This window comes from Ictalurus furcatus, chromosome 18 (genome assembly GCF_023375685.1).
Source record: "Ictalurus furcatus strain D&B chromosome 18, Billie_1.0, whole genome shotgun sequence".
Taxonomy (NCBI): Eukaryota; Metazoa; Chordata; class Actinopteri; order Siluriformes; family Ictaluridae; genus Ictalurus; species Ictalurus furcatus.
This window is the reverse complement of record NC_071272.1, coordinates 23577324-23601372: the sequence shown is the minus strand read 5'-3', so window position 1 is coordinate 23601372 and position 24049 is coordinate 23577324. Positions and strand designations below refer to the sequence as shown.

The following is a 24049-nucleotide window of genomic DNA, read 5'->3' as shown; positions in this document are numbered from 1 at the left end:
GCCGTCTTCCCCGACTTGCTCTTTTGGTATCCCGATTTTGCCTGCACCATCTCTCGCCATCTACACGATGCGTGTTAAGACTCACAACTGCGAAGTGCGGCATTTCTGAATAATCCCTGACCGTCTTAAGGGGACACGCACATGCACTTGGCACAGTCTGAAGGCGTTCATTATAGCCTGCTTCGTAATGGATTATTGTGCTAAGTGGCCATTTAAATACCAAAATCATACAGGAGAGTATGGGGTTCTGTTGGGCCCCCTGTCTGACCAGGGTCCTATTCCCCCCCCCCCACTTCACGGTGCCCATGATTTTGTGGTGTTAATAGATATGGTGTCCCACAAGGCTTCGATTTAGGCCCTTTGTTGTTTTCCTTTTATATACTGCACCATTAACAACAGAATCCTGCTAATGATATTTGAAGTTTTAACTTGTTTAGCTTTAGCAAAGCTTACTGACTTCTTGAAGCACGCTTATTACTTTACTTAATTATGGCGCATCTATCACAGCTCAGTCAGTGAAGGTGTTTTCCTTACACCACCACCAAACTCTAAAATCTGTTTAGTCAATTCATTAATGATTGGGTGGGTTTCCCCCCCCCACAGATATATTTTATGGGTGGGTAGCGTTGCCGTCTCACAGCTCCAAGGTCCTCGGTTTAATCCCGAGCTCAAGTCACTATCTGTGTGGATTTATTTATTTTTTTAAGTCGGCGAGGAATTTAGATCAGTGAAGTATATACACATTACGATATAGAGGTTCAAGCTTAAGTGTCCCACTTTACGAATATTTAGTCCATTATAATGCAATTAGCCGACGGCGCTAAAATGTTATTCAATATAAAATTGCACTATAACAATGCTCTATAATGAGGTTCATAAAAGGTCAAAGGATCCAAGCCTTCATTACCAAAGATACGAAATTCTATATAATAAAATATGTATGAGTATTGATTCATTTTGTACGCAAAACCACCTGAATAAATATTTCAGCTTGTAAAACGCTATAAAAAGTGAATACCCATTCATAATGATTGAAAATGACACCTTTCAAATGAGCAGTTGAAATAATGAGTTATTATTATTATTATTAACAACAGGTTTGTTATTTGTTATTAGGAACAGGTTTGCTTCTATGGTTACCTTGTATTTGGTGTCATCCATCTCGCCCTCAACGCTGACCAGCCTCCCATTCCATGGTGATGAAAAGCATAGCCACAATGTGATGCTACCACCATCATACTTCAGTGTAGGAATGGTGTTCTCAGGATGAATGAGCAGTGTTGCTGTTCTGCTAAACATTTGTGCCTCATCAGACCAAAGAATCCTTTTCAATATTGACCAAGTGTCCGATCTATGGTTGTCCTTTGAATGACTTCTTGCATCTGAGCTATGGATCTCTCCAGCTACTTCACATTTACCCAAAGGGTTCGAATCTTTTACTTGTTTTTTTTTTCATTTATTTTTTTTAGGGGGTACCTAATTAAGTGTAGTGCGCATGCAGAACATTTCAGGTTTGAGACTTCATTTATTTTTTTCAGGGGGGTGAGAAAACGCAATTTTTGAAAAGTCCCCTCATTTTTGGGTTGAATATCTCTGGTGGGGGAGCAGATACAGACCTGAAATTTTCACGGAAATTAGTCCTCTATAGTAGAATTCTGCTGTAAAAAACGTTGAGTTTGAGATCCCACTGGTTACAGAGGTAGGGCTAGTAAATCTGGGGCAAAGCCTATTTGATGCATGCATTTTCACATTAAAGCTTTAGCTTTTAGCACCGTCTCCTCTCTGACCGTTTTACAGTGGACAGGAGGGGACGAAGGGCTCTCATGCTCTCAGATGATTATTTTTTGGTGTTGTTTCTCTTTCTTTCTGGCATATAACCTCACAACATAGGTTGACTGTATTCAGTACAATTTCAAATACAAATGACAACAAAATCTCCAAATAAAATACACAAAAGACTTGATTTTAATTTCTTGAATTCAAGCTATAAAATATATAAGCTGACCAGACCAGTATATCCAGGACCTGTGTTTCAGCCTCACTTTAACCCTTTCATGCATAGTGTACACCATTATGTACAGTCAGTTTAAGGCTCTTTAAAAAATATATATATATATATATTGAAATATAAGATGTAAATCACTTCCGAATCACTTGATAGCATTACTGTAAATTAACGTAAACCTTCTAGACTATTTGGCGTTCTTAATCTTTATTAGCTTTCTATACAAAATAAATAAATGAACAACAAAACATGAAATAGAATGAATAAAAAAGTAAAATGGTCCAAAATATATATTTTCTATCATTTTGGTCATGAACATTACGAATTTCAGACTTGAATGTTAAAAATGTTGGACATTATTGGAAGGTTTTTTTTTTTTTTTCAGGCATACTATTTTAATCTTTTTCTTTTCTTTTTTTTAACTCAGACAATCCATTTATTTTTTAATACACATACGTGATAATTAGACAGAATCAAAATTCATACATCATGCAATTTTTAAGTAAAAATTTAAAGAATGATATGGATATGCGTATAAATAATTCACACATGAAAAGGTTAAGGGTGTTTCAGCTTAGTTAGGCCAGTGGTTCCCACACTTTTCCAGGGCAAGGCCCCCCAAATGGCATTAACATTTGCCCGAGGCCGCCCTTTTGCAAGATGTCTGTAAAACACATTAAAAATACAGACTTCTGAATATATCCCCCTTTTTTTTATTAATAACTACATCTTACATCTTTACATTACATAAGGACTTGATTGTGTGTGTGTGTGTGTGGTTGTCTGAGAGTGAGATAGAAAAAATCATGTATTTATTTATTTTTCACACCAAATTGTTGAGGCCCCCCGGGCGCCCCCTGGCGGTCCACACTTTGAAAACCACTGAGTTAGGCAACTTGTGCTGTGATACCGAGTCAGAACAACTCAAAATATAACTCCAAATTTAAAAAAAATACGACGAGTAGAAAGTATAAATGATACATATTTGAAATATTTTGCATTTTTGAGCAAAAATGGGTTTTAAACATTGTTTGGTTTTTTTGTCATTTAATTGTCAATATTTAAACAAAAATAATAATAAACACGCCGTCATTTGCATTTTGCTTTTCACTTTTGAACCCAAAAACGAATGAACGCACCTCACCGACCTCAAATCATTTTAAAACGACTATACTTATTTTTTTCTTTGCCTTATGTATGCTGTTTCCCACTTGTCCTGCTAAGGCTTCCGTAAAGAAAACTAAACCCGCCTCTTCTCTGATTTGATTGGACAAACCATATGCAGAGTCTTTTCTCTGATTGGTCGGTTACGTCATATGCGGTAGTAACTTCCTGCAGCAATGGCAGCAATGACAGCAATGGAGATAGGTGAGCAACTCATAAACATTTCCTCATATGTCATGAAGTAATGTATTTTATTTCTTTTAATTTCCGTACATTTAGAATTTGTCTCCGATATCATGCTGCGTTTTAAATAATCTGTAGACATTTGGAGGATAAATCTGAATGTATGTAGCAGGCTGATGCTCCTCTGGTTGTATTAACCTGTGATTAGAAATAGCATGTTGCGTTGATTAGTGGCGACTTTGGGGAGATTTAGGTTTGTGTACTATTTAAAAACATGTTTTTTTGTGTGTGCTGTAATTACAGAAAAGCGGCGTGGGAGAAATTCTGCCCTGGCCATCGCCGCTGTGGTCATCCTTCTTGGCTTGCCGTTATGGTGGAAGACCACAGAAACATACCGCGCCTGGCTCCCATATTCCCAAATCTCTGAGCTCGACTCCTTACAGGTATCCATCTTTCTTAACTTTACTACATCAGTCATCAACCTTGCTGAAAAATCCAGCTCGGTTTGATCAGCTACCAAAAACCCCAGGCTGAGATGGTCACACCGGTGGTCCATGTCTGCAAACTGGTAAGTGCTGATCAGATTAGTTGGTGGACACCTGACCGTCACATCCATAGTTGACAATGCGAAGTTGTACGCTCTAGCCTTACACTTTCCCTTCACTGGAACTAAGAGGCCCAAACCTGTTCAAGCATGACCGCGCCTGTGCACAAAGCGAGCTCCGTGAAGACACGGTTGGACTGGAAGAACTCGAGTCCTGACCTCTACCCGAATGAACACCTTTGGGACGTTGACTGTGCACTTCTTCCTAGCCTGACATCAGGACCTGACCTCACTAAATCACAAATCCCCACAGCCATGCTCCGACATCTAGTAGAAAGCCTTCCCAGAAGAGTGGAGGTTGTTGTTGTTACTGCAGCAGCCTCGTACTTTCTGACGAGACTTAAGCGGGCTGGATTCGGATCTACAGTCCTTACATCTTTTTATAACTCTGTGGTGGAGAGCATCCTCACCTCGTGTGTTACAGTATGGTATGGGAACTGCAGCATGTGGTTAAGTCGGCGGAGAAGATTATTGGATGCAGTCTCCTGGTAATCAGTGACCCATACGTCAGCAGATGCATGAGTAGGGCCTCCAGCATTATGAAGGACTCCTCCTACCCTGCTAACAGACTATATGTCCTTCTCCCCTTGGGCAGGAGGCTGCGCAGCATCACATCTAAGATGACCGGGTTAAAAAACAACCTCTTTCCAGAAGCTGTTAGACTATTAAACTCTGCCACACATCAGAACTGATAAACTGAACGTTTTTTGTTTTTTTTTTCATGTCTTTTGCTATGCTGCTAATTTGTTATTATGTGTCTATGATTGGGTATTTGTGTTTGTTTGTTTATTTGTTTATTTATTTATGAGTGGGTTAGCTGTTATTACTCGTGAGGGGTTTTAACCGGACCTTTTGGTACTCAATTTCGTTCCAGCTCATGTACATGTGTTGGAATGACAATAAAAATCCTTGAATCCTTGAATGCTTGTACCAAGAAAAAGGGATTAAATCTAGAATGTGATGCTCGCAAGTACGTACGGGTATGATGGTCAGGTGTCCAGAAACTTTTGGCCATATAGTGTACACAGTGCCTTTATAATTCATTCATAAGCATTGCGTAAATATTTTCCATAAAGCAGTGCTGGGGAAGCTGTACTGGAATGGGGCTCTGTAGTCATTTTAATCCAAGTGGAGTTCCATGCCCTTCATTTCTGTTTGCCAGAGTACAGTGAAACGCAGCTTCTTATTTATGAAGCACGTCCGCCAGCCTAATGAGTAATAACGATTCAGTGCCGTCAAACTAAAGGGTTAATTAAATATACATTTATAACACACTTCTGACTGTCCTTTTGTAACAAATGAAGACCTACATGCTAGTAACATTTCCCAGTTGATTTCGGGATCTTTACATTCATTGGCTCATTTATCTATTTATCCTGTTGTTTAAACTACGGGATAAAAACCTCAAAGGAATCCTGAATAGCTGAGTTTGTATGCGTGAGAGCTGTGTTTTATGCTTCCCAAAGCTCCAGTTAAGCGTCGAGGTCGAGGTGGTGTTTTCTCGAGGAACCCTGAGCCCAGAGCAGCAGAAGAAGGTCCCGCTCAGTCAGGCCAAAGAGCAGGAGCACCAGGTAGATGGTGAGCGAAAGATCGTTCCAGGTTCCTTGATATGGAGAATTGTTTCAAAACGTCCGCTGGAAATGTTTATTCCCTGTTTTCCCTGAATGCTTTAGCTAAGAACCTGCTGCGGTATAGGTACGAAACCAAGTATCGCACGGCTACCGTCATGGAAGAAGACGCTTTAAATCAGCCCACAGCTCAAGGTACTTCGTAAACTGCAGACACTTTAGAAATATATAATCGATCGATATCAAAATCTGTCTTGGTGTTAAAAGCCGGGCTTTACCGTTTCTGTCGTCACGCAGAGGCGGATCGTTCTCTGCACGTGCTCAGTGAGAGCGCTTGTGGCTCTGTCGTGGTGTACGTCATCCCCGAGTCGTCCACCTTGCTACCTGCTGTAAGACTCACACGCGCCCACACACACACACACACACGATGTAAACATCAGGGCTGTCAGTCTCAGATTCATTCGTTTAATAGGCTCATGGACGTTGAGCTGGAACCCTGTGATATGAATCATTCTTTACAGAGCTAGAGTTTGTCGTCACTGATCGTAAGAAAGATGGCTGACTGCTCTGTTTCTACATGAAGGATGTGAAAGTATTTGTGGGTCAGTGGCGCACTGCTTTGCTGCGTGCCGCTCCGCTTCCACCTGCCGGGAGTCTGAAGGAGGTGCTGTCCGCTCTGGAGCCTCAGGTCAAGCAGGTGATCGACACCATGTCCTTTAGCCACCAGGAAATCGTCGGCGCTCTGAGCGACCGCATCCGCATCAGCCAGGTCAGCAAGGAGAGCCTGGTCGACAGCATGAGGGCCATCAAGTCCAGTCCAGGTCAGGACTAACACCCTGTCATGTTCTATTCCTTACATAATCAACACCTTCTGACCAATCAGAGTCTGTGCTGGATCTTCAACTTACCTTTATTATTATTATTATTATTATTATTATTATTATTATTATTATTATTTCCTTCTCCTCAGGTTATGAAATCACGTTCAGCCTCTTGAACCCTGACCCCAAATCCCACAGCCTGCACTGGGACATCGAAGGAGCTGTTCATAGCTACATCCAGCCTCTTCTGAACAAACTGACCCCGATAGCGAACTTCTCCGTGGACTCGCAGGTACTTGAGTATAAAAAAATGATCAACATTTTTGCCATTTCTACTAGCCTTTGCGTGCTGCGAATGTTTCTGAGATACCGTTTCTCTTTCTCTTTCAGATCCTGTACTACGCAGTGTTGGGGGTCAACCCTCGTTTTGACAACACCGTATCAGCGTACACTCTCAACGCAGCCAGCCTGGCGCACGTCATCAATCCTGTGGAAGCCAGGCTAGGTGGGGGTATTTTTCTAGTTTGCCTAAATAAACACAGGTTATTTTCATGGCGCCTCCCGTGCATTCGCTAGTTAAAATCGTGACGGATTTTATGCCGCGTTCTCTTGTCTAGGCTCCAATGCTGCGTCTTCATACCCGGTGCTGAACTTCCTGCTGTATATACCCGAAGCCCATCACTCTCCGCTCTTCATCAGAGACCACGGGAAGAAGGAAGTGTCTTCAAACGCCTTCCACAGCCCCCGCTGGGGAGGGATAATGGTACGGTCTGTTTTCCTCACCATCACCGTGCATGTTTTCTTTAACTGCTCAATGTGTTTTCCTTTATACCTGTCCATTTGTTGTTGTTTTTTTTTTTTTAGGTGTACAACGTGAACGACATGTACGGACCTGAGGCGGAATTTCCTGTCGATATCAACATCGACATGGCCAAAGTAATGGGTGTCTTCTTGGCACAGTTAAGGTCCGTCATCGACGTTTACACATAGTTTTTACATTTCACCCGACTGCCCGATACGTAGTTTTTTCCCCCCCAACACGCTTCTGTCTTTCTCTCAGGCTGTTATTGGGAGTACATAAGACACAACCTCCTCCCGGTTTCGTTCTGCAGAGCCCAGGCAGCGCAGGATTGGCCGATTGGGAGCTGGACCGGCTGCTGTGGAGTCGCAGCGTAGAGAACGTGGCTACCGCTACGACCACCATCACCTCGCTCGCTCAGCTCCTCGACCAGATCAGCAACATCGTTATTAACGACAACATCGCCCAGCAGGTGAGGGAACGCCGCTCATCCCATCGTTAATTAGTTTTCCTATAACAGCACATCCTGTAGCGTTTTCTTCCGTGATTCTTCGCTACGCTATATATCCACAAAGCAATCCGGTTCATGACCATGAATACGTTCTTTCTTTAACAGCATACATTTCTTTTTCTTTTTTAATTTGGAAACTGCATTTTTGCTCGCTTCTACGGACATTAACGCACAAGACGTCGAAGACATAATCTGCTACGTTTTGTCTTTCTGTTGCAGGTGTCCAGTGCGGTGACGTCGCTCCAGGCTGCCATGGCGGAGCTGGAGGCCGGGAACTTGGCCTTCGCCCTGCAGTACAGTCGGGAGGCCATACTGGCTTCTGAGAGAGCGTTTTTCGACCCCTCTCTTTTGCATCTGTTATACTTCCCTGACGACCAAAAGTTTGCCATTTACATCCCTCTCTTCTTGCCCATGTGTGTGCCCATTGTGCTCTCGCTGCTAAAGATCATCAGTGAGATCAGACAGAAACGTGCTGACAAGCTGGCCAAAAAAGACTGAGAGAACACTAATGCACACGCAGAATCTGTTGGTGCCTGTGAATGTTGTTTCTACGCACTGATTTTTCATTACACTGTACGTTGTTACTAAAGACAGTCTGTTGTGTAGATATTTACAGTCATATACAAGGACTGTGTTGTCTGTTTAAAGGCTGGAAAGCATAAGTACTTTTCAGATTCCTTTGGAGTCACCTTTTGAACCGAACCGTTTATGCGTTTTCGGGTATTTTTTGCGCCCACCGAGGGGAGGAGCGCTCGTCACGTCAGTGTTCATTCATACATTTAAAGATTTTTTTTTCCATAGAATCAAAGAAATTTTCATTTAGCTAATTACTTCCTCTTCTAAAAGCCAGGTTTATGAGGGTTCAGCACAATTTACAGCCCAGCTACATCTTTAAAACCACACAAAAGACCTGAAACTAACCGAAAAAGTTTGGATATCGGAAAAGCCATATTAATTTTCCTTCTTTTTCCGCAGTCTTTGCCTGGGGAAACCAGTTCACTGAGGTGTGCACCAACGATCTCATTCACAGTATCTGCAATAAGCCCTTTTTTTTGTCATCGGTTATTATGAACATTATGTGGTGTTGGTACATGGTGTCCATTTAAAAAAATAAATAAATAAATTATTAGTCTTGTTTACTCTATAAAATCTTAACATAAGGGCAAAAGCATGTTCTAATGAAATTGTTAAACTGTCCTGTAAGTTTTGTCTTGAGCTACATTGTCGAAACAGCTGGGACATATTTAATATGTAAAACATTTTAAGTTTGTACTATAACTTCTTTATTGCCCCCCCCATCCCCCATTGTAGTCTATTAGCTCAATATCAAATTGATACCGATCCATATTGGCTCAGTCTGTTTGCTCAGTCCAGATGTGAGAATCTGTTTGTTTTTCTCTCATTGTAATTTGATATTACATGAATTACAACATTATGTATTCACTTACTGTATTTTGTTTTTGCCGTCTGACAGTATCACTGGAATCCTTATGACGTTTGAACTCTTATAGACATGCTTATTGTCCATATGAAAGGAAAATATGAATGTATTACTATTTTTTTTAATAATATTGAAGGCATTAACACTGAAGTAACACTTATGGAGTAATGCCATGAGCATTAGTGAAGTAAATCTGGCATGTGGATATGACGTGTCTGAAGCGGTCATACAAAAATATAGAAACCCACATAGTTAATAGTTTAATGAAAGGACTGAACCAGGTCGGGGGTTCGAGTCCCGTCGCAGCACTGTGTGTGCGGAGTTTGCATGTTCTCTCCGTGCTGCGGGGGTTTCCTCCGAGTACTCTGGTTTCCTCCCCCAGTCCAAACACATCTATGGTAGGCTGATGGGCGTGTCCAAAGTGTCTGTAGTGTATGAATGGGTGTGTGAATGTGTATGTGAGTGTGCCCTACGATGGATTGCCACCCCGCCTTGTACCCGATGCTCCCGGGGATAGGCTCCAGGTTCCCCGTGACCCTGTAGGATAAGCGGTATAGAAGATGGATGGACGCATTAGGTAGGATTAGCCATCTATGTAGTCATTTATGTGGGTGTGATGTTTAAGTGTTGGGGTATTTTTGTTTGATTTTAATTATTGACCCTACCCCCCAATACCTACTCATTTTCATAAATCTCTGTCCTTGGATCATCTCCCCTGCCCCGCAGTGTGTCTATAAAATGACTGACAGGAGGCCCATCCAAACCAAGACAAGCATTCAGGACCGGAAGTCAGTTTTCCCAACCACTGAGTACATTTGTGCTGAGGTCATGGCTTAAGCCAATATTTTCATCATGTCCTAAATATCTTCCAGGTCATTTGTACAAAGTAAGAATTTTTTTTTTTTTTTAAAAATGCGTTTTGACTATTGCACATTAATTAATATATATATATATATATATATATATATATATATATATATATATATATATATATATATATAAATGTTTAAGTTAAAGCCATTTAAAATACACCTACGTGGGTTGTTTAACGTGCTTCCAACTGTATTTTGTACAAAATGAAGAACAAATGAAGTCAGGAAAAATCTCCTTTCACTTAGGCGTGTGGTAAGCACGTGACCGCGCATATTTGGGTTGAATCTCAAATGCCTCCTCTTTGTATATGTAGGGTACTACGTAGGGCGTATAAAACAGCACCTTACACTTCTGACGTAGTACGCCTATATAGTAAATACGACGCCATTTTGATTTCAGCCCCTGATTTGTATTGGTTTGCAGCGCCTGAGCAGAGGGGCAGGAAGAAGCGAAGGCGCCATCTTAGGTGCGAGACTCGTGTTTTTTTCTCCTTAGCGTGTTCGGACGCCCCTTTGTTAATTTAACTCTGGTAAGTGTTGCATTTATAAGGATAAACCGGACGGCGTTAAGTTATAACGATTGCTAAGTTTTTTTTTTATTTCAAGTGCAAATGTGTTTATTTGTTGTTAGAATATGTCTAGCGGTGGAGTGATCCGAGGTCCTGCGGGAAACAACGACTGTCGGATTTACGTGGGGAATCTGCCTCCCGACATTCGCACCAAAGACGTCGAGGACGTGTTTTATAAATACGGAGCAATCCGTGATATCGACCTGAAAAACCGAAGAGGAGGACCACCGTTCGCGTTTGTTGAGTTTGAGGACCCCAGGTAAAGGAAAAACATGGCAAGAACCCCTCGGCGTCTAATTTAGCTAGATGGCTAACGTTAGCTAGGTTGCATGGCGACTGTTGAGGGGGGAGGGGCAGATTTAAGCTTTAAACCGCAATTGAATGTATTAAAATAACTAACTACTTACTAGTCCAAATTGTGGTTTATTTTTTAAAACATGTTTTGGCAGTGATTGGAATGAAAATTAAAGCAGGTGTTGCAACTCTTTTCGGGGTAAAGTAGCTAAAGCGTGCTAACAAAAAAAGCGCCGCTAGATGACGTTGTAGACTAATTTGATTAATATTGAATATTCATGAGCATTTGCATATCGAGCGGATTGGATGAAGACGGGAAATCTGCCGTTTTATCAGAATAAAAAACTTCTTTTCTAAAATTAAGAAAGAAGAAAGGTTTGGTCATAACACCACAAACTAACTGTTTACATGTTTATTAAATACTATCACTTCTATTAGGAATGCAATGTAAGTCAGTCATTTTGTAGTTCATTTACTAAAGTAGTAGTAAGTAGCTGGGATATAGATGTGAAATTGAACTGTTATGGATAGACGTTTTTTTTTAATGTGTTTATTCATAGTAAATATCAGCAAGAAGAGATTTTAAAACGAGAAACAAATACGTGAGCGAGTGGCAGCGACGGTGGTGACGAGTGACTGGTTTCTGAGAAAGGAACGTGTTTAGAGAACCTATCAGGACTCCTTCCACCATGTTGGTGGACAATGTACTTTAAATAATAACGTAACTAAATAACACTATCTTTGCGGATAGTCGCCGTGATTTTTAACAGACTCGCGACGGACGAGGTTACGTAACAAGACAGGTGTGTGTAAATACAATGACCGCAGTGTACGAGGATAAAAAAAAAAAACCCCGCAAGAACAACACAGCATGTATAGATATGTGTTAAATACGTTACATACTTTTTCATGTTCTCTTTCTTTAGAGATGCAGAAGATGCTGTGTACGGGAGAGATGGCTATGACTACGATGGCTATCGTTTGCGGGTGGAGTTCCCCAGGAGTGGAAGAGGTGGGGGAAGAGGTGGCGGGGGAGGTGGAGCTGGGGCTCCCCGAGGCAGATACGGTCCCCCGTCCCGGCGCTCTGAGTACAGGGTCATAGTTTCAGGTTGGTACATTCTTAATAATTTACCACATTGTAAAAAGCATGCATTATGTTTAGGCATAAAAAGGCCAGCTTTGTGTTGACGTGTTCATGCTTTCCTTGTTCGTACACAGGACTCCCTCCTAGCGGAAGCTGGCAGGACCTAAAGGATCACATGCGTGAAGCAGGTGATGTATGTTACGCTGATGTTTTCCGAGATGGCACCGGTGTTGTGGAGTTTGTGCGCAAAGAAGACATGACCTACGCTGTGCGAAAGCTGGATAACACTAAGTTCCGGTCCCACGAGGTACGTTTGAGTTTCTGAATCGGAACCGCCATTGGGAAGGACAGGACAGGACAGGGCATAGCTTAAGGATTGGGATGTTTCAAGGTAAGGTTGTCAGAAACCCGTGGTGGAGCCACATGGACTAGGAGGATCCAAGGAATGGCTTACTTGAATGTAAGTGTTTTTGCTATTAGGTTATGTATTTGACACCAAGATTTGTGCTAGTTCTTACTGTTTATCGTCTTGACATCCCTTTCTTGCCACTCCTATGCTGTAAATTCATTTTTTATAGATTGTATGCTTCAATTATTTTGTCTTAGGGTGGGGTGAAGCTTTAAATGTTAGACTAAGTGACGATGCCACAGCCATTCATGGCCTGGAGGCAAGGGAGCAAAGTTATCCATGCTCTCTGAGTGGGAAGGATGGCATGGCATACTCTCTCCGCTGTCAATCACAGCGACACTAACCAATCGTGGGCATCTGTGAACTCGGTGTATGCGGTAGAGGACGGATAGCACTTTCCTCTGAGTGTGCTACGCCGCCCTGCGATGCAGCGTGACCACCAGCAGTTTGAAGAGATCTGATCCGCTGGCTTTACGTGTCTCGGAGGAAGCACGCGTTAGCCTGTCGGTCCTACGATCGCTTGACCTGAATTGTCAGGTGATGAAATTTTGGAGGGAAAATGTGAAGCTAACATTTTTTTGTTTCAGGTGTGCAAGCGGTAAGTAATTCCTGAATTAGTTAAACCGTTAGCCGGTTCTGTGTTAGAAAGCGATCTGTTATGTGTTTCCTAGGGTGAGACCGCTTACATCCGCGTAAAGGTGGACGGCCCACGCAGCCCGAGCTACGGGCGCTCACGCTCTCGTAGCCGCAGCAGAAGCCGGAGCCGGAGCAACAGCCGTAGCCGCAGCTACTCGCCGCGCCGCAGCAGAGGATCTCCACGTTACTCACCCCGCCACAGCCGTTCTCGCTCCCGCACTTAAAGCTCCAACAATACACACCCTGCGTCGCCCTCTGCTGGACCCACGCTTGTACTTCATCGCGCTCTTGACTTGTCTCCTCGTGGCCCGAGTCGAGATCATCTTTGGTTTGCAGCGGAAAATTCCAGAAATGAGTCGTTTTCATTTTAATCATTTAGCTAACGAGATCAAAATGAAATGTAGTTAAGTGGATGTTCCCGTTTGTCTTCCTTCTCCCTCATCCTAAAGAAAAAAGAAAAAAAAACAAAAACATAACACCCTTCCTAGTGTTCTGTCCTGTCTTATCCTATCCTGTCCCCCCTCCTCCCTTATGTCTTTTGTTCTGCATCCATATTTTAACTGGTGTTTCATACCCCATTGTTTGTACACATGATAGAAAAGGTAGATATCCAAATGCTAAAAAAAAAAAAAAAAAAAGTCATGTTTTTGAGAAATTGGCTGTTTTTGTTAGGGTTTGGGGTGTGGGGTAAGTTGGGTTTTACTTTTGCTGGTTAGGATTTTTGTTGCAAAACTGTTCTATTTTTACCTTTTCATGTGTCTTTCTATAGACAACAGAGGAGCAGGATTAAAGAATGCTTTGGAATAAAGGATTGTCAAGCACAGTTCATTCATATTAGGATAAAGCGTTTTTGGAGGAGGAGGAGCAGGCATTTCAATTTTGGCAATGGTATGATGACAAGCGTTTTTAGTCACCTTCAAACAAACTGCAGGATTTTTTTTTTCTTCCTCAGACTTTCCGTAAACTAAATTTTCTTAGTGAAGTAACATTTGTTTTTTTTGCTTTGCCATTTTACCCTCCTTTTATAGTTCCCTCTCTTTTTTTTTTTTTTTTTTGTACCTGTTCTTCATTGGCCTTTAGTGCCAAGCATGCATGCGTTCTGTCTTAATGCCATGCTCGTGCATACCTTTTTTTTATTTATTTATTTATTTATTTTTGCTTGTCCTAAATACAAAACATTTGTCATGTAAAGTGGACCTGGATCGTGCCATTATAGAGCAACCACACAAACATCTCAGGAGATACTGATGGAAGAAGGTTTGCCTTGTGCACTTGTATCAATGTAAATTGCAAATCCACTAAGGAAATTATGCTTTTTTTTTTTGTTGTTGTTGTCTGTGACGATGGTACAGCGTAACGTTAATATGGTACTTAAAGGTTTTTGTCATAGTTAAGTACTCATTTTATGCTTTGAAGGAAAAAAAGAAAGAAAAAAAAAACGCCGCTCCTATGATAATCTCTTAGAAGCTTTTGACATAGCTGTGATTCTAACTTGATCCCTCTTTTTGATTTTGCTGGTATTCAAAGGTTTGGATTGGAGGAGGGACACACTGTCTCCCGATCCTTGGAGCCGGATCATTGGATCAGTTCAGGATCAGGAGCAGGATCAGGATTAGGATTAGGATAAGGATGGATACATACATGGAGCAGGATCAATTTACCGGGAGCGGGAACCGTAGGAGAGGATCCCAACCCCCTCACCAAAACCGCACTTAACGGAGATAACAAAACAAAAAAAGCAGAAAACCTTTCAATTGGCTTTTCTAGAACCAAATTAAAAAATTTTTTTTTCTTTTTTGTTTTTGCGGAGCCAGACCAAAGAGGCGCACACTGAAGGGATCCTGCGATTGTTTTTCTTTTATGAGATGAGTTTTTGGTATAAAGTGGAGCAGAGCCAGGAACCAGGAGGCTGGATCAGTTGCTTTGGATGGAATCCACATGAGGAGCTGGGTAAATAGAGGGATTTAAGGTTTTGGGAGGGTGGGATGGGATGTATATAATGAAGGGGATTTTGTAGTTTATTTAGGGATTCAAATATACAAAATGCTTCTGAATTTTTAGTTATGTGTGTTGGAATTGGTGGGATTTTCTGAATTGGCTACTTCTGATTTCTAGTTTGTAGTGTTTGTTTTTTCCTTCTCTCTCTCTCTCTCTCTCTGTCTCTCTCTCTTTCTCTGTCTGTCTGTCTGTCTCTCAATAAAGTTTGGAAATCTAGCATGTGTGACGTTTTTCTTTTGCATACTTATTCGTGTTACTGTGTGCTCCTCTTTTTGGCCTTTTAAATAAATAAAGATAAACAGAAGCAGTAAATGTGCATATGAAATAAGTTTGCCTAGTTGGGTTCTGTGGATATTTTTATAATTACACTGTGCTATTTATTGCAAAACCTGGGATAAAAGCTCTCAACTATTGTTGCAGAACTGCATGTAAAATAATACCTCATGAATGATAGATGAATACTAAGAAAAGTCAGCTTCCTGTTCTACCGGGCAATGCTCTTGTCTGCAGTGGCGCATGCACGTGTAACTGATGCTTGCTTAAAGAGCTCCAGTGTACTTGCTTCTTCAAATCAATCGGAGTATACCGTACGTGGTCATCGTTACCGATGAGCTGGATTTGAACCTAATTTTTCCCACCGTGTACAGAGATTTTGCACGTTTCTCTGCTTGGAGTGAATGCAGACTCTGGACTTGCATATACTATATGACCAAAGGTTTGTGGACACCTGACCATCACACTCGTATGTGCTTCTTCCCCAATCTGTTGCCACAAAGCTGAACGAATGCGATTGTATAGGATGTCTTTGTATGCTGTAGTGTTACAATTTCCCTTCACTGGAACTAAGAAGCCCAAGCCTGTTCCAGCATGACAACGCCCCTGAGCACAAAGCAAGCTCCATGCATACGTGGTTTGCTAGGGTTTGTGTTTTAAAAACCCGTCTGTCTTTCCCTGACCTCAACCCCACTGAACACCTTTAGGCTGATCTGGAACGCCACTGCACCCCAGGCCTCCTCACTTGACATCAGTACCTGACCTCACTAATGCTCTTGTAGCTGAATGAGCTCAAATCCCTACAGTCACACTCCAAAATCTAGTGCAAAGCCTTCCTCAAAGATTGGAGGCTGTTTTAGAAGCAAAGGGGGATCTGCTTTGGACCGGGCATGTGGGTGTTAAGGTTTGGTGTCCATATAGTGTTACCAAATTTTGAACAGTCCAGAATCTTTGGTGTTTGTCTCAGTCTTGGACCTATGAATAGTCTGTCCTACCATTCCAATGAAGTGACGTATTTGGTATGATAAAGGCTGTATGTGGGTGGCATCGCTAACTCATAGCTCCAGGGTTCGGTTCTGAGCCCTGGTTACGGTCTTGTATGGATTTTTGCATGGTCTGCTCGTGTTTGTCGTTTTTTTCCAGGTTCTCTGGTTTCAATCCCATAGTCCAAGATGGATTGGCCATACCTGATTGCCCCTCGGTGTAAATGTTTGTGTGAATAATGGACTGGCTGCCCAATGAATCCGAACTGTATTCGCCCACTTTGCAGCCAGGGTTCCTGTAATAAACCCTGGAATTAGTATGAAGCAAATACATGAGATGAATGAACAAAAAAGCTTTATTTTAACTTTGCTGTAGCCAAAACAGGCCATTGTGAGAATAAATAATCAATTTGTAAACGTACAACATAGTAAATCGACATTTCCCATCATACTTGGAACATATACGGTCAAATAAATGATGTCAAATATACTATGAAGCACATTTCCACACGGCCTGAGGTAAACGAGGCCTGGATAGAGACCGCGCGCGCGCGCGAGCCAGACACTTTCCCCTCTCCCGCCCTAATGCATTGTGGGATGAAATAAAACGCGGGCAGTAGGAAGCTAGTGGAAAACGCTTGTAACGCGCTGGTAGAGACGGCGCCGTAGCCAATCAGAGGGCAGGTGCAATGAGGTGGGCGGGGCTTAGAGGTTCTCTCCACCCCTCCCAAACACACACTTCAGGATACGTAGTCGAATATGAGTGAAAAGCGCAGCCGCTGCATGGATAGTGGAGAGAGCTGAAAAGCAGTCTGTGGTTGAAACGTGGCGTTTGGTGGTCCAAAAGAGGCAAGCTTGAAGTAAAACAGCTCACCGGTGCAGAACTTGTTAAAATACGGTAAGCTGTATGCGCTTTGTTCGCCGCGTGTCATTCAATTTATCCGGCGTTTCAACCTTTCTTTCCGTGCACGCCGACAAGTTTATTGGAGAAGCAAAGCATGACCTGCAAGATACCCCACGACATGGCAGCTCTGTGCTGGAGACCGGTTTATTATTAAAGGGGTTCTGTGGAGTGAAATACGTTTCACATGGATATACGAGTGCTTTTCTTTTATTTGTTTGTTTGTTTGTTTGTGTGTTCTGATTTTTGAACTCGAGTGACGTCGGTTTTACGTTTCGGGTTATTTTATGGGTACACTTTTAAAAAGTTGGCCTCTCATATCAATTAATTAGTGGTTAGTTACAATGATTTAATCTGGATATTTCCCCCCTATAATTGACTTTCCCAGTATTAATCCCCTCCATCAATAGCCAGGTAGGTTTTACCATTTACTCAGGCAGAGCTTGGTGTGTGTGTGCGTGCGTGTGTTGTGTTGTGTTGTGTTGTGTTTGTGTTATATATATATATATATATATATATATATATATATATATATATATATATATATATAATATAATATAATATTATTTTATTTATATATGTAAATAATTATTTTATTTATATTTTTTTCCTCAAAAAAATGGGTTCAATTATTATTTTTTATCTGCCTACCTAATTGCTCAGTTTGAACGAATGCCTTTTTGTAAAACTATTCAGTTTGGTTTTATTTTATTTACATTTTACAGATATCCGACTCTAGATATTGATTTAAATTTAACCCCGCCCCCTCCAGAGGCGAGGGTGGCAAGGGAAAACTCCCTGAGAAGGCATGAAGAAACCTTGAAATGAACCAGGAACCAGACAGCTCTCCAACTGTTTACTGTAGAGTCAAGCAGTGCTAAGTGTGATGGAAAGATCTTCGGTATAAGCATCCGAGTCATAGTTTTAACTATAATACCCAGGTGAAGTTATTGACTGTGTAGTGAGTGAGACTTGAGCAGAGTTTAGGGTCCAAACCCTTAGTCAGATGGTATAGGCTACATTCAACTGTTAGGGGTCCAAGCACTGAACCACAAAAGTGATTGTGGTATTCAGCCACCAGAAGACCACTTTTGTTTTTATATATATATATTATATTATATTATATAGTGTGTGTGTGTGTACCCTATAGGTTGGCAATCAGATAGAACTGTATGCCAAAACAAAATGACTTATTATTATTATTATTATTATTATTATTATTACTACTGTCTTCTTTCTTTTTCCTTTCATTGAAGACTTGATGCCTCTCAAATGCATAGGACTTAAAAAGATGACTAAGTGGACCTGAGTCAGTAAATTTTGTTTTGGCGTACACCTCTGTATGATTTCCAAGCTATAAGTTGTATTAAAACGTGGTCACCTGGTAGTTGGTGGTTGAATACCTACCCAATCAATCAAATGTATGGTTTAGTGCTTGGACTCCTGTCGTTTTGCCTTATTGTTAAACTAGATGGATCGGTACAGAGCAAGCGAATGTGACCAATTTTACACAACTTTTCACAAATCAAGATGGATAGATTGATGTATGGTATTTTTGAATTCCTAACTGTGACCTTTCTTTACATCAGCGTAACCTGCTGCATGTTTGTAGACCTCCTTTTTTTTTTTGTCATTCCTAATATACTATTTTCTGTTGTTTTTATTTATTTATTTATTTTTAAACAAAACCACATTGCAAGTGAACTTTATACATTTTAAGTGTCCAGTGCTATTCCTTAAATCTGGTTTATTTCTTTGCGAAACACAGTAATGGTAATCCTGTCCAGACACAACATTATTCCTTATAGTTGTGGCCCTGGAATATCTCATGAGTCCAGATCCGTGTCCTCCAGCCTGGCCTGGATCCATTTGCGTAAACGTCATACAAGAATTGTGTGTTTACACAATTCAAATTTGTACAACTGTTCACATTCCTCTTAGGCTGAATGACATTTAAATCTGTCTGGTTGAACAGGACATGGCCTTGCACTGCCCACTGAAGCTGAAACTACCCACTCAAATTCATTAGCCGGTTATTGTATTCGTCCCTGGACCACACCGCTGAGTGTAGAGCATTGAATATTACACTCACCAGGAAATCCAGTACGCTATTTCCTGTGCTGTCAGGCAACAAAGGTTAGGTTTGTTCTTCCTCTCCTGGGCGGAAAATGGGAGAATCTCGGGTGGCCTTTTTAAACGGTTATTCGTTTTATTTTATCTGGTTGCGTTAGTTCCTTAAGACCTCCTGTAAACTTGGACCCCAGATTCCTCGGCTTATTTTTTTCAATGTGCAAAACAAGACACAGCATTTGCTGCTTTTGAACAGAAACGGAATCCATCGGTTTAGTCATTGAATCTCGGCTAAGAAACGGTGCATTTTGCCCATACTTGCATTTCATGACTGCAGGGAAAATGCAGAACATGACACCGTTTATACAGCTCAATATATGCAACTCGAAGGTCGTGCTTCAAAATGGAGGGAAAAGCATGCACGTCAGAATGGCTTTTATTTAATCATTTGATCGTTCAAAAAAATAAAAATCCTCAGTGATTGACTTGAATTTAAAATGCTGATGTATTAGATGGCGTACATATTTTTGCTTGTTGTGGTATTAATTACTCCAAATGGTCAAGAAATGAAAATCCTTTCGTTTAGTTGTCAATTTCAGCACCGTTTATGAATCAGGTAAAGTATGGAGGCCAAACGCCGAATTAATTAAACTCTCCAGATAATTACCAGGTTCAGAAACAAAAGAACAAACATGTTCAACAAGCATGTGTTTTTAAAAACGCACCCAGGCAAAAGCACTGGGTTTCACTTTTTTGTGATGTGAAGTTATTAGTTGTGGCTAATTGGGTGAAATGGGCCGATATGCGCTCTATATATAAATGGCCGTTAATTTCAGATAACGGATGTATTAACGGCCCTGCGAAACATTCCAACGGCATTTTCGACAATATCGCTTTCCACACCATCATGAAAATAATTCCTGTGCAGATATTTGTGGACTGCGTCTCCTCAGATATCTGTATATATGTGAGTGGAGCCTGAGTAAGCTCGGTAAGTTAAGTTCTCGAACTCGTATCTCCTTTGTTTCCTTTATAACGGGAATGAACTCTGCACACACAAGCGCTTTCATTTAGTAGGCAGTGTCCGCATCGAGTAGCTAGTTAATGGTGTTTATTTTTGATTAAATGTCCAACCTCGATCAATGGAGTACCACAGCCTTCAAGAGATGTGTGTAAAGCCTGTAATGGTTTTGATCGTTGGTTGGTTGGATGGCACTAGCCAGTCGTGGGTGTCCATGAATGTGGAAGAGGGCAGATAGCACTTTCCTTTGAGTGTATTCTGCCACCCTGTGATGCAGCAGTTTAGAATGGAAAAAGATGTGGTTGGCTGGCTTTACATGTCTCCAAGGAAGCACGTGTTGGCTTTCACACTCAACTATTGGTAGCTGTTGTATAAAGGGAGTGCTAACTAGTGGATGTGGATTGGGAATGCTTGTGTACCCAGATCCCTTTTGCTTTGATTGGGTCAATATTCATGGAATTACTGGACCACAGATAGGCTGGAACAATGTTCCTCTACAGAGGAACCATTAAACAGAGACATTTGTACAGGAACAGAACTCTGAGCCAGAGTTATTCCTAATGTCGGAGTCAAAGCCGCACCGTGTGGCACCCGTGGCTGGTCATAACTAGCTGCAGTTTTCGCTGGGAGGAAAACACAGCAGGGATCCACTTGAGCCTGTCGCTAAGCAATGCACCAGTCTGGGGGGTGAAAAGGATGTGGTGCCTTCATATGCATGTGCAGCCTTGGCTTTCAAAGAATAGCCATGTTCTGTGATGGAGCCTAATGAGCCGAGAACTGGTGATTTCTAAATTGGGAGGCGAAAGCGAGAAAATAGTCCTTGGCTGCTTTTAAAAATAGCCTTGTCCTCATGTAATAGAGGTTTGGTTATTTATTTTTTACTGAACAAGATGTACTGCATACTAATCCTATTCTAAACAAATGAACACTGTCCTGATGCAGTTTCTGATTCATGCGATTACGTTTACGCCAACACGGTCCACCGTTCCCCCCTCCCCCAGCGTTAACACTGTCCCTTCGTGCGTTTCAGACATCATGACTGACAGAAAGGCCGTGATCAAGAATGCTGACATGACTGAGGACATGCAGCAAGATGCTGTGGATTGTGCCACACAGGCCATGGAGAAGTACAACATTGAGAAAGACATTGCTGCCTACATCAAAAAGGTAACGTTAAATGTAGATCATCGCTTAGTGACTGCCAGCTTTGCGTTTCCCACAGATGTGTCTGATGGAGATGTGGTTCTGACGACGGGGCACCAATCGGCATATCGAGCTCACTTTAAGATTAAATTACGGTTCCTCAAAATGTTCCTGCAAATTAGGCTTTCAGTTACAGCGAGAAAGATCTAAACAGCATTTTGGATCGATTTTCATTAGATTTAATGAACCTAGCATGTGTTAATGATTTGATTACTGGATTTTTCTGCTTCCCACTCCCCCCCCCCCCCCCATAGGAGTTTGATAAGAAGTACAACCCCACGTGGCATTGCATTGTGGGACGGAACTTTGGCAGCTACGTGACGCACGAAACGAAGCACTTCATCTACTTCTATCTTGGTCAAGTTGCCATCCTGCTCTTCAAGTCAGGCTGAGAAAGGCTTTCCATCGCACAAATCCTGAGCTTAAGCTCCAAACCTGGACTGTGATGCACTGATGCCAACACATACATACACACACACACACACACACACACACACACACATACATATATAAATGCGTGTAAACCTAATCATACACTTGCTCACCCTGAGAAAATGGCTATGGAGGCTGTGCATAAGTGCATGGACCGTGTACAATATTTAATTTGTATATGTTGCTTTCCTGTAGTTGCTGTTGAGTTAAAGCAACTTTTTTGCCGAGTATTTTTGCAAAGTTGAATTTTGTTTTTGCACTAAAGTTGTATAAACTGCTTTAACTGATGCATTTAAGTAATAATAATAAAGAATAATACACCATACCTGCATTTTTTTTCTTTATTTCTTTTGATATAAACATGCTTATTTATGTATGTAAGTGGCTGTGAGAATCGCAGGATTCCTTGTTCTGCGCATCAACAAAGTGACACAAGATGCTATTTTTTGACATGCGCTACTGTCATGCAGCCATTTTCACTCACTGGGCCAGTCTCTGTTTAGACACTGAAGCTTCTTTCCTCCATGACCGATGAACAGTTTGTCTGAGGATCGGATGTCCAGTATAGTACCACTGGGCATGTACCGGGTACGGCAAGGAACATTCCACTGCTCTGTGCATTCTGCACATCTTCATGGAACCCTGCAATATCACTTATTTGACTTACAAAATTGGGTAATATGACCTTGAAAAGAAATCCTGGGTTCGACTACAAAAGTGAAAAACTAGATTTTTTGCTGAAGTGATTGTTAGATTTTAATCCATTGCAGTTCTTGCAAAATCTAACAAGTAGGACTTGTAAGGGTCTCCACACTGGGCTTTTAGGGACCCATGGTGGATGTAGGTGCCTCCATCAACCTGCTACTGTTGGGTCCTTGGGCAGGACCCTTAACCCCTCAACCGCTTAGTTGTACCCTGACAAAGTTCTAAGTCATGCTTGTCAAATGCATCCTCCAAATGAGCTAATGTAAATGTATTACAGCAGTCACACATTTACATTCATAAATACATTTCAGTCACCGCTCTATCCTGGTCAGGGTTGTGGTAAATTTGGAGCCTATCCCAGGACGACGGCATGAGGTAGGAATACACCCTGAATGGTATACCAGTTCACCACCTGGCACCAAGGACACACAGTTATTAAAACCTAGGGACAATTTCGTGTAGATAATACACCTGCATGTATGTTTTTGGGGGGGAGGTAGGAGGAAACCCACGCATATCCAGGATTCGCTCCGGAGTTCAGGGTTACTGTCTGTGTGGAGTTTCTCTGCTTGTTCTCTTTGCGTCTGTGTGGGTTTCCTCTGGGTTCTCTGGTTTCTTCACACCTCCCAACAGCATGCTAGTATGAGGATCGGCTAAGCTAAATCGCCCCTAGGTCTCAATGAGTGTGTGAATGTACGTATACATGGTGCCCTGAGATGGTGTCCCATTCCAGGTGCATTCCTGCCTCACACCCGGTTGTTCTCAGGATCCACTACAGCGCTGACCAGGATACAGTGGCTGCTAATGATTAATGAATTAAATACACTATAGTGCAAAAAATCGATAGTTTATTGACACCGGACTGTCATGCCCATATATAGTTCTTCTCCGAACTGTCGCCACAACGTTGTAAACACACACACAGTATAGAGTACAGAGTGTCTTTACATGCTGTAGCATTACAATTTCCATTTGGAACTAAAAAGCCCAAACCTGCTCCAACATGACAATGCCCCTGTGCACAAAGTGAGCTCCTTGAGGACATGGTTTGCCAAGTTTCGTTTAGAAGAACTCGAGTGTCCTACACAGAGCCCTGACCTCAACCCAACTGAACACTTTTGGCATGAACTGGAGCGCCGACATCATGCCTCAGATCTCCTCACCTAACATCAGTGCCTGAATGAACTCAAATCCCCACAGCCACGCCCAAAATCTAGTGGAAATCCTTGCCAGAAGAGTGAGAGGTTGTAACGGCACGTTCAACGAACACATATTGGTGTGATTGTGAAGTGCCCACAATAATAATGAATCTTTATTGGTCACATATACATTATAGAACAGTGAAATTCTTTTTTCTTTGCATATCCCAGCATGTTAAGAGGTTACTCTGGAGCAGGGAAGGTTAAGGGCCTTGCTCAAGGGCCCAGTAATTGCAGCGCTGGGGCTTGAACTCCCGAGCTGTAACCCAGAGCCTTAACCTTCAAGCCACCACTGCCACAAGCT

General features: G+C 41.8%; 3 protein-coding genes across 4 annotated transcripts; all 3 read left to right on the top strand.

Annotated features, from left to right (window-relative positions):
• Positions 1 to 2777: 2777 nt before the first annotated feature.
• Positions 2778 to 9440, top strand: pigs (phosphatidylinositol glycan anchor biosynthesis, class S). The gene is made up of 12 exons (XM_053649515.1): positions 2778 to 3373; positions 3656 to 3795; positions 5423 to 5534; positions 5630 to 5719; positions 5822 to 5913; positions 6108 to 6345; positions 6495 to 6637; positions 6736 to 6850; positions 6963 to 7108; positions 7210 to 7310; positions 7406 to 7616; positions 7875 to 9440. The coding sequence occupies exons 1-12, from the start codon at positions 3346 to 3348 to the stop codon at positions 8151 to 8153; spliced, it is 1695 nt and encodes a 564-aa protein (XP_053505490.1). The 5' UTR covers positions 2778 to 3345; the 3' UTR covers positions 8154 to 9440.
• A 918-nt stretch (positions 9441 to 10358) lies between these two features.
• srsf1b (serine and arginine rich splicing factor 1b) lies at positions 10359 to 15174 on the top strand. 2 transcript variants are annotated; one of them, XR_008388427.1, is made up of 6 exons: positions 10359 to 10498; positions 10600 to 10796; positions 11758 to 11939; positions 12050 to 12222; positions 12996 to 13848; positions 14488 to 15174. XR_008388427.1 is itself a non-coding variant. In XM_053649249.1 (5 exons), exons 2-5 carry the CDS (start codon positions 10603 to 10605, stop codon positions 13182 to 13184), a joined length of 738 nt encoding a protein of 245 aa, XP_053505224.1. In that variant the 5' UTR covers positions 10359 to 10498; positions 10600 to 10602; the 3' UTR covers positions 13185 to 15174. The 2 variants fall into 2 exon arrangements, 1 of the variants encoding a protein (XP_053505224.1); XM_053649249.1 differs by having other exon boundaries at positions 12996 to 15174.
• A 1779-nt stretch (positions 15175 to 16953) lies between these two features.
• LOC128622789 (dynein light chain 2, cytoplasmic-like) lies at positions 16954 to 22166 on the top strand. The gene is made up of 3 exons (XM_053649526.1): positions 16954 to 17112; positions 21237 to 21373; positions 21664 to 22166. The coding sequence occupies exons 2-3, from the start codon at positions 21242 to 21244 to the stop codon at positions 21799 to 21801; spliced, it is 270 nt and encodes an 89-aa protein (XP_053505501.1). The 5' UTR covers positions 16954 to 17112; positions 21237 to 21241; the 3' UTR covers positions 21802 to 22166.
• Positions 22167 to 24049: the final 1883 nt, after the last annotated feature.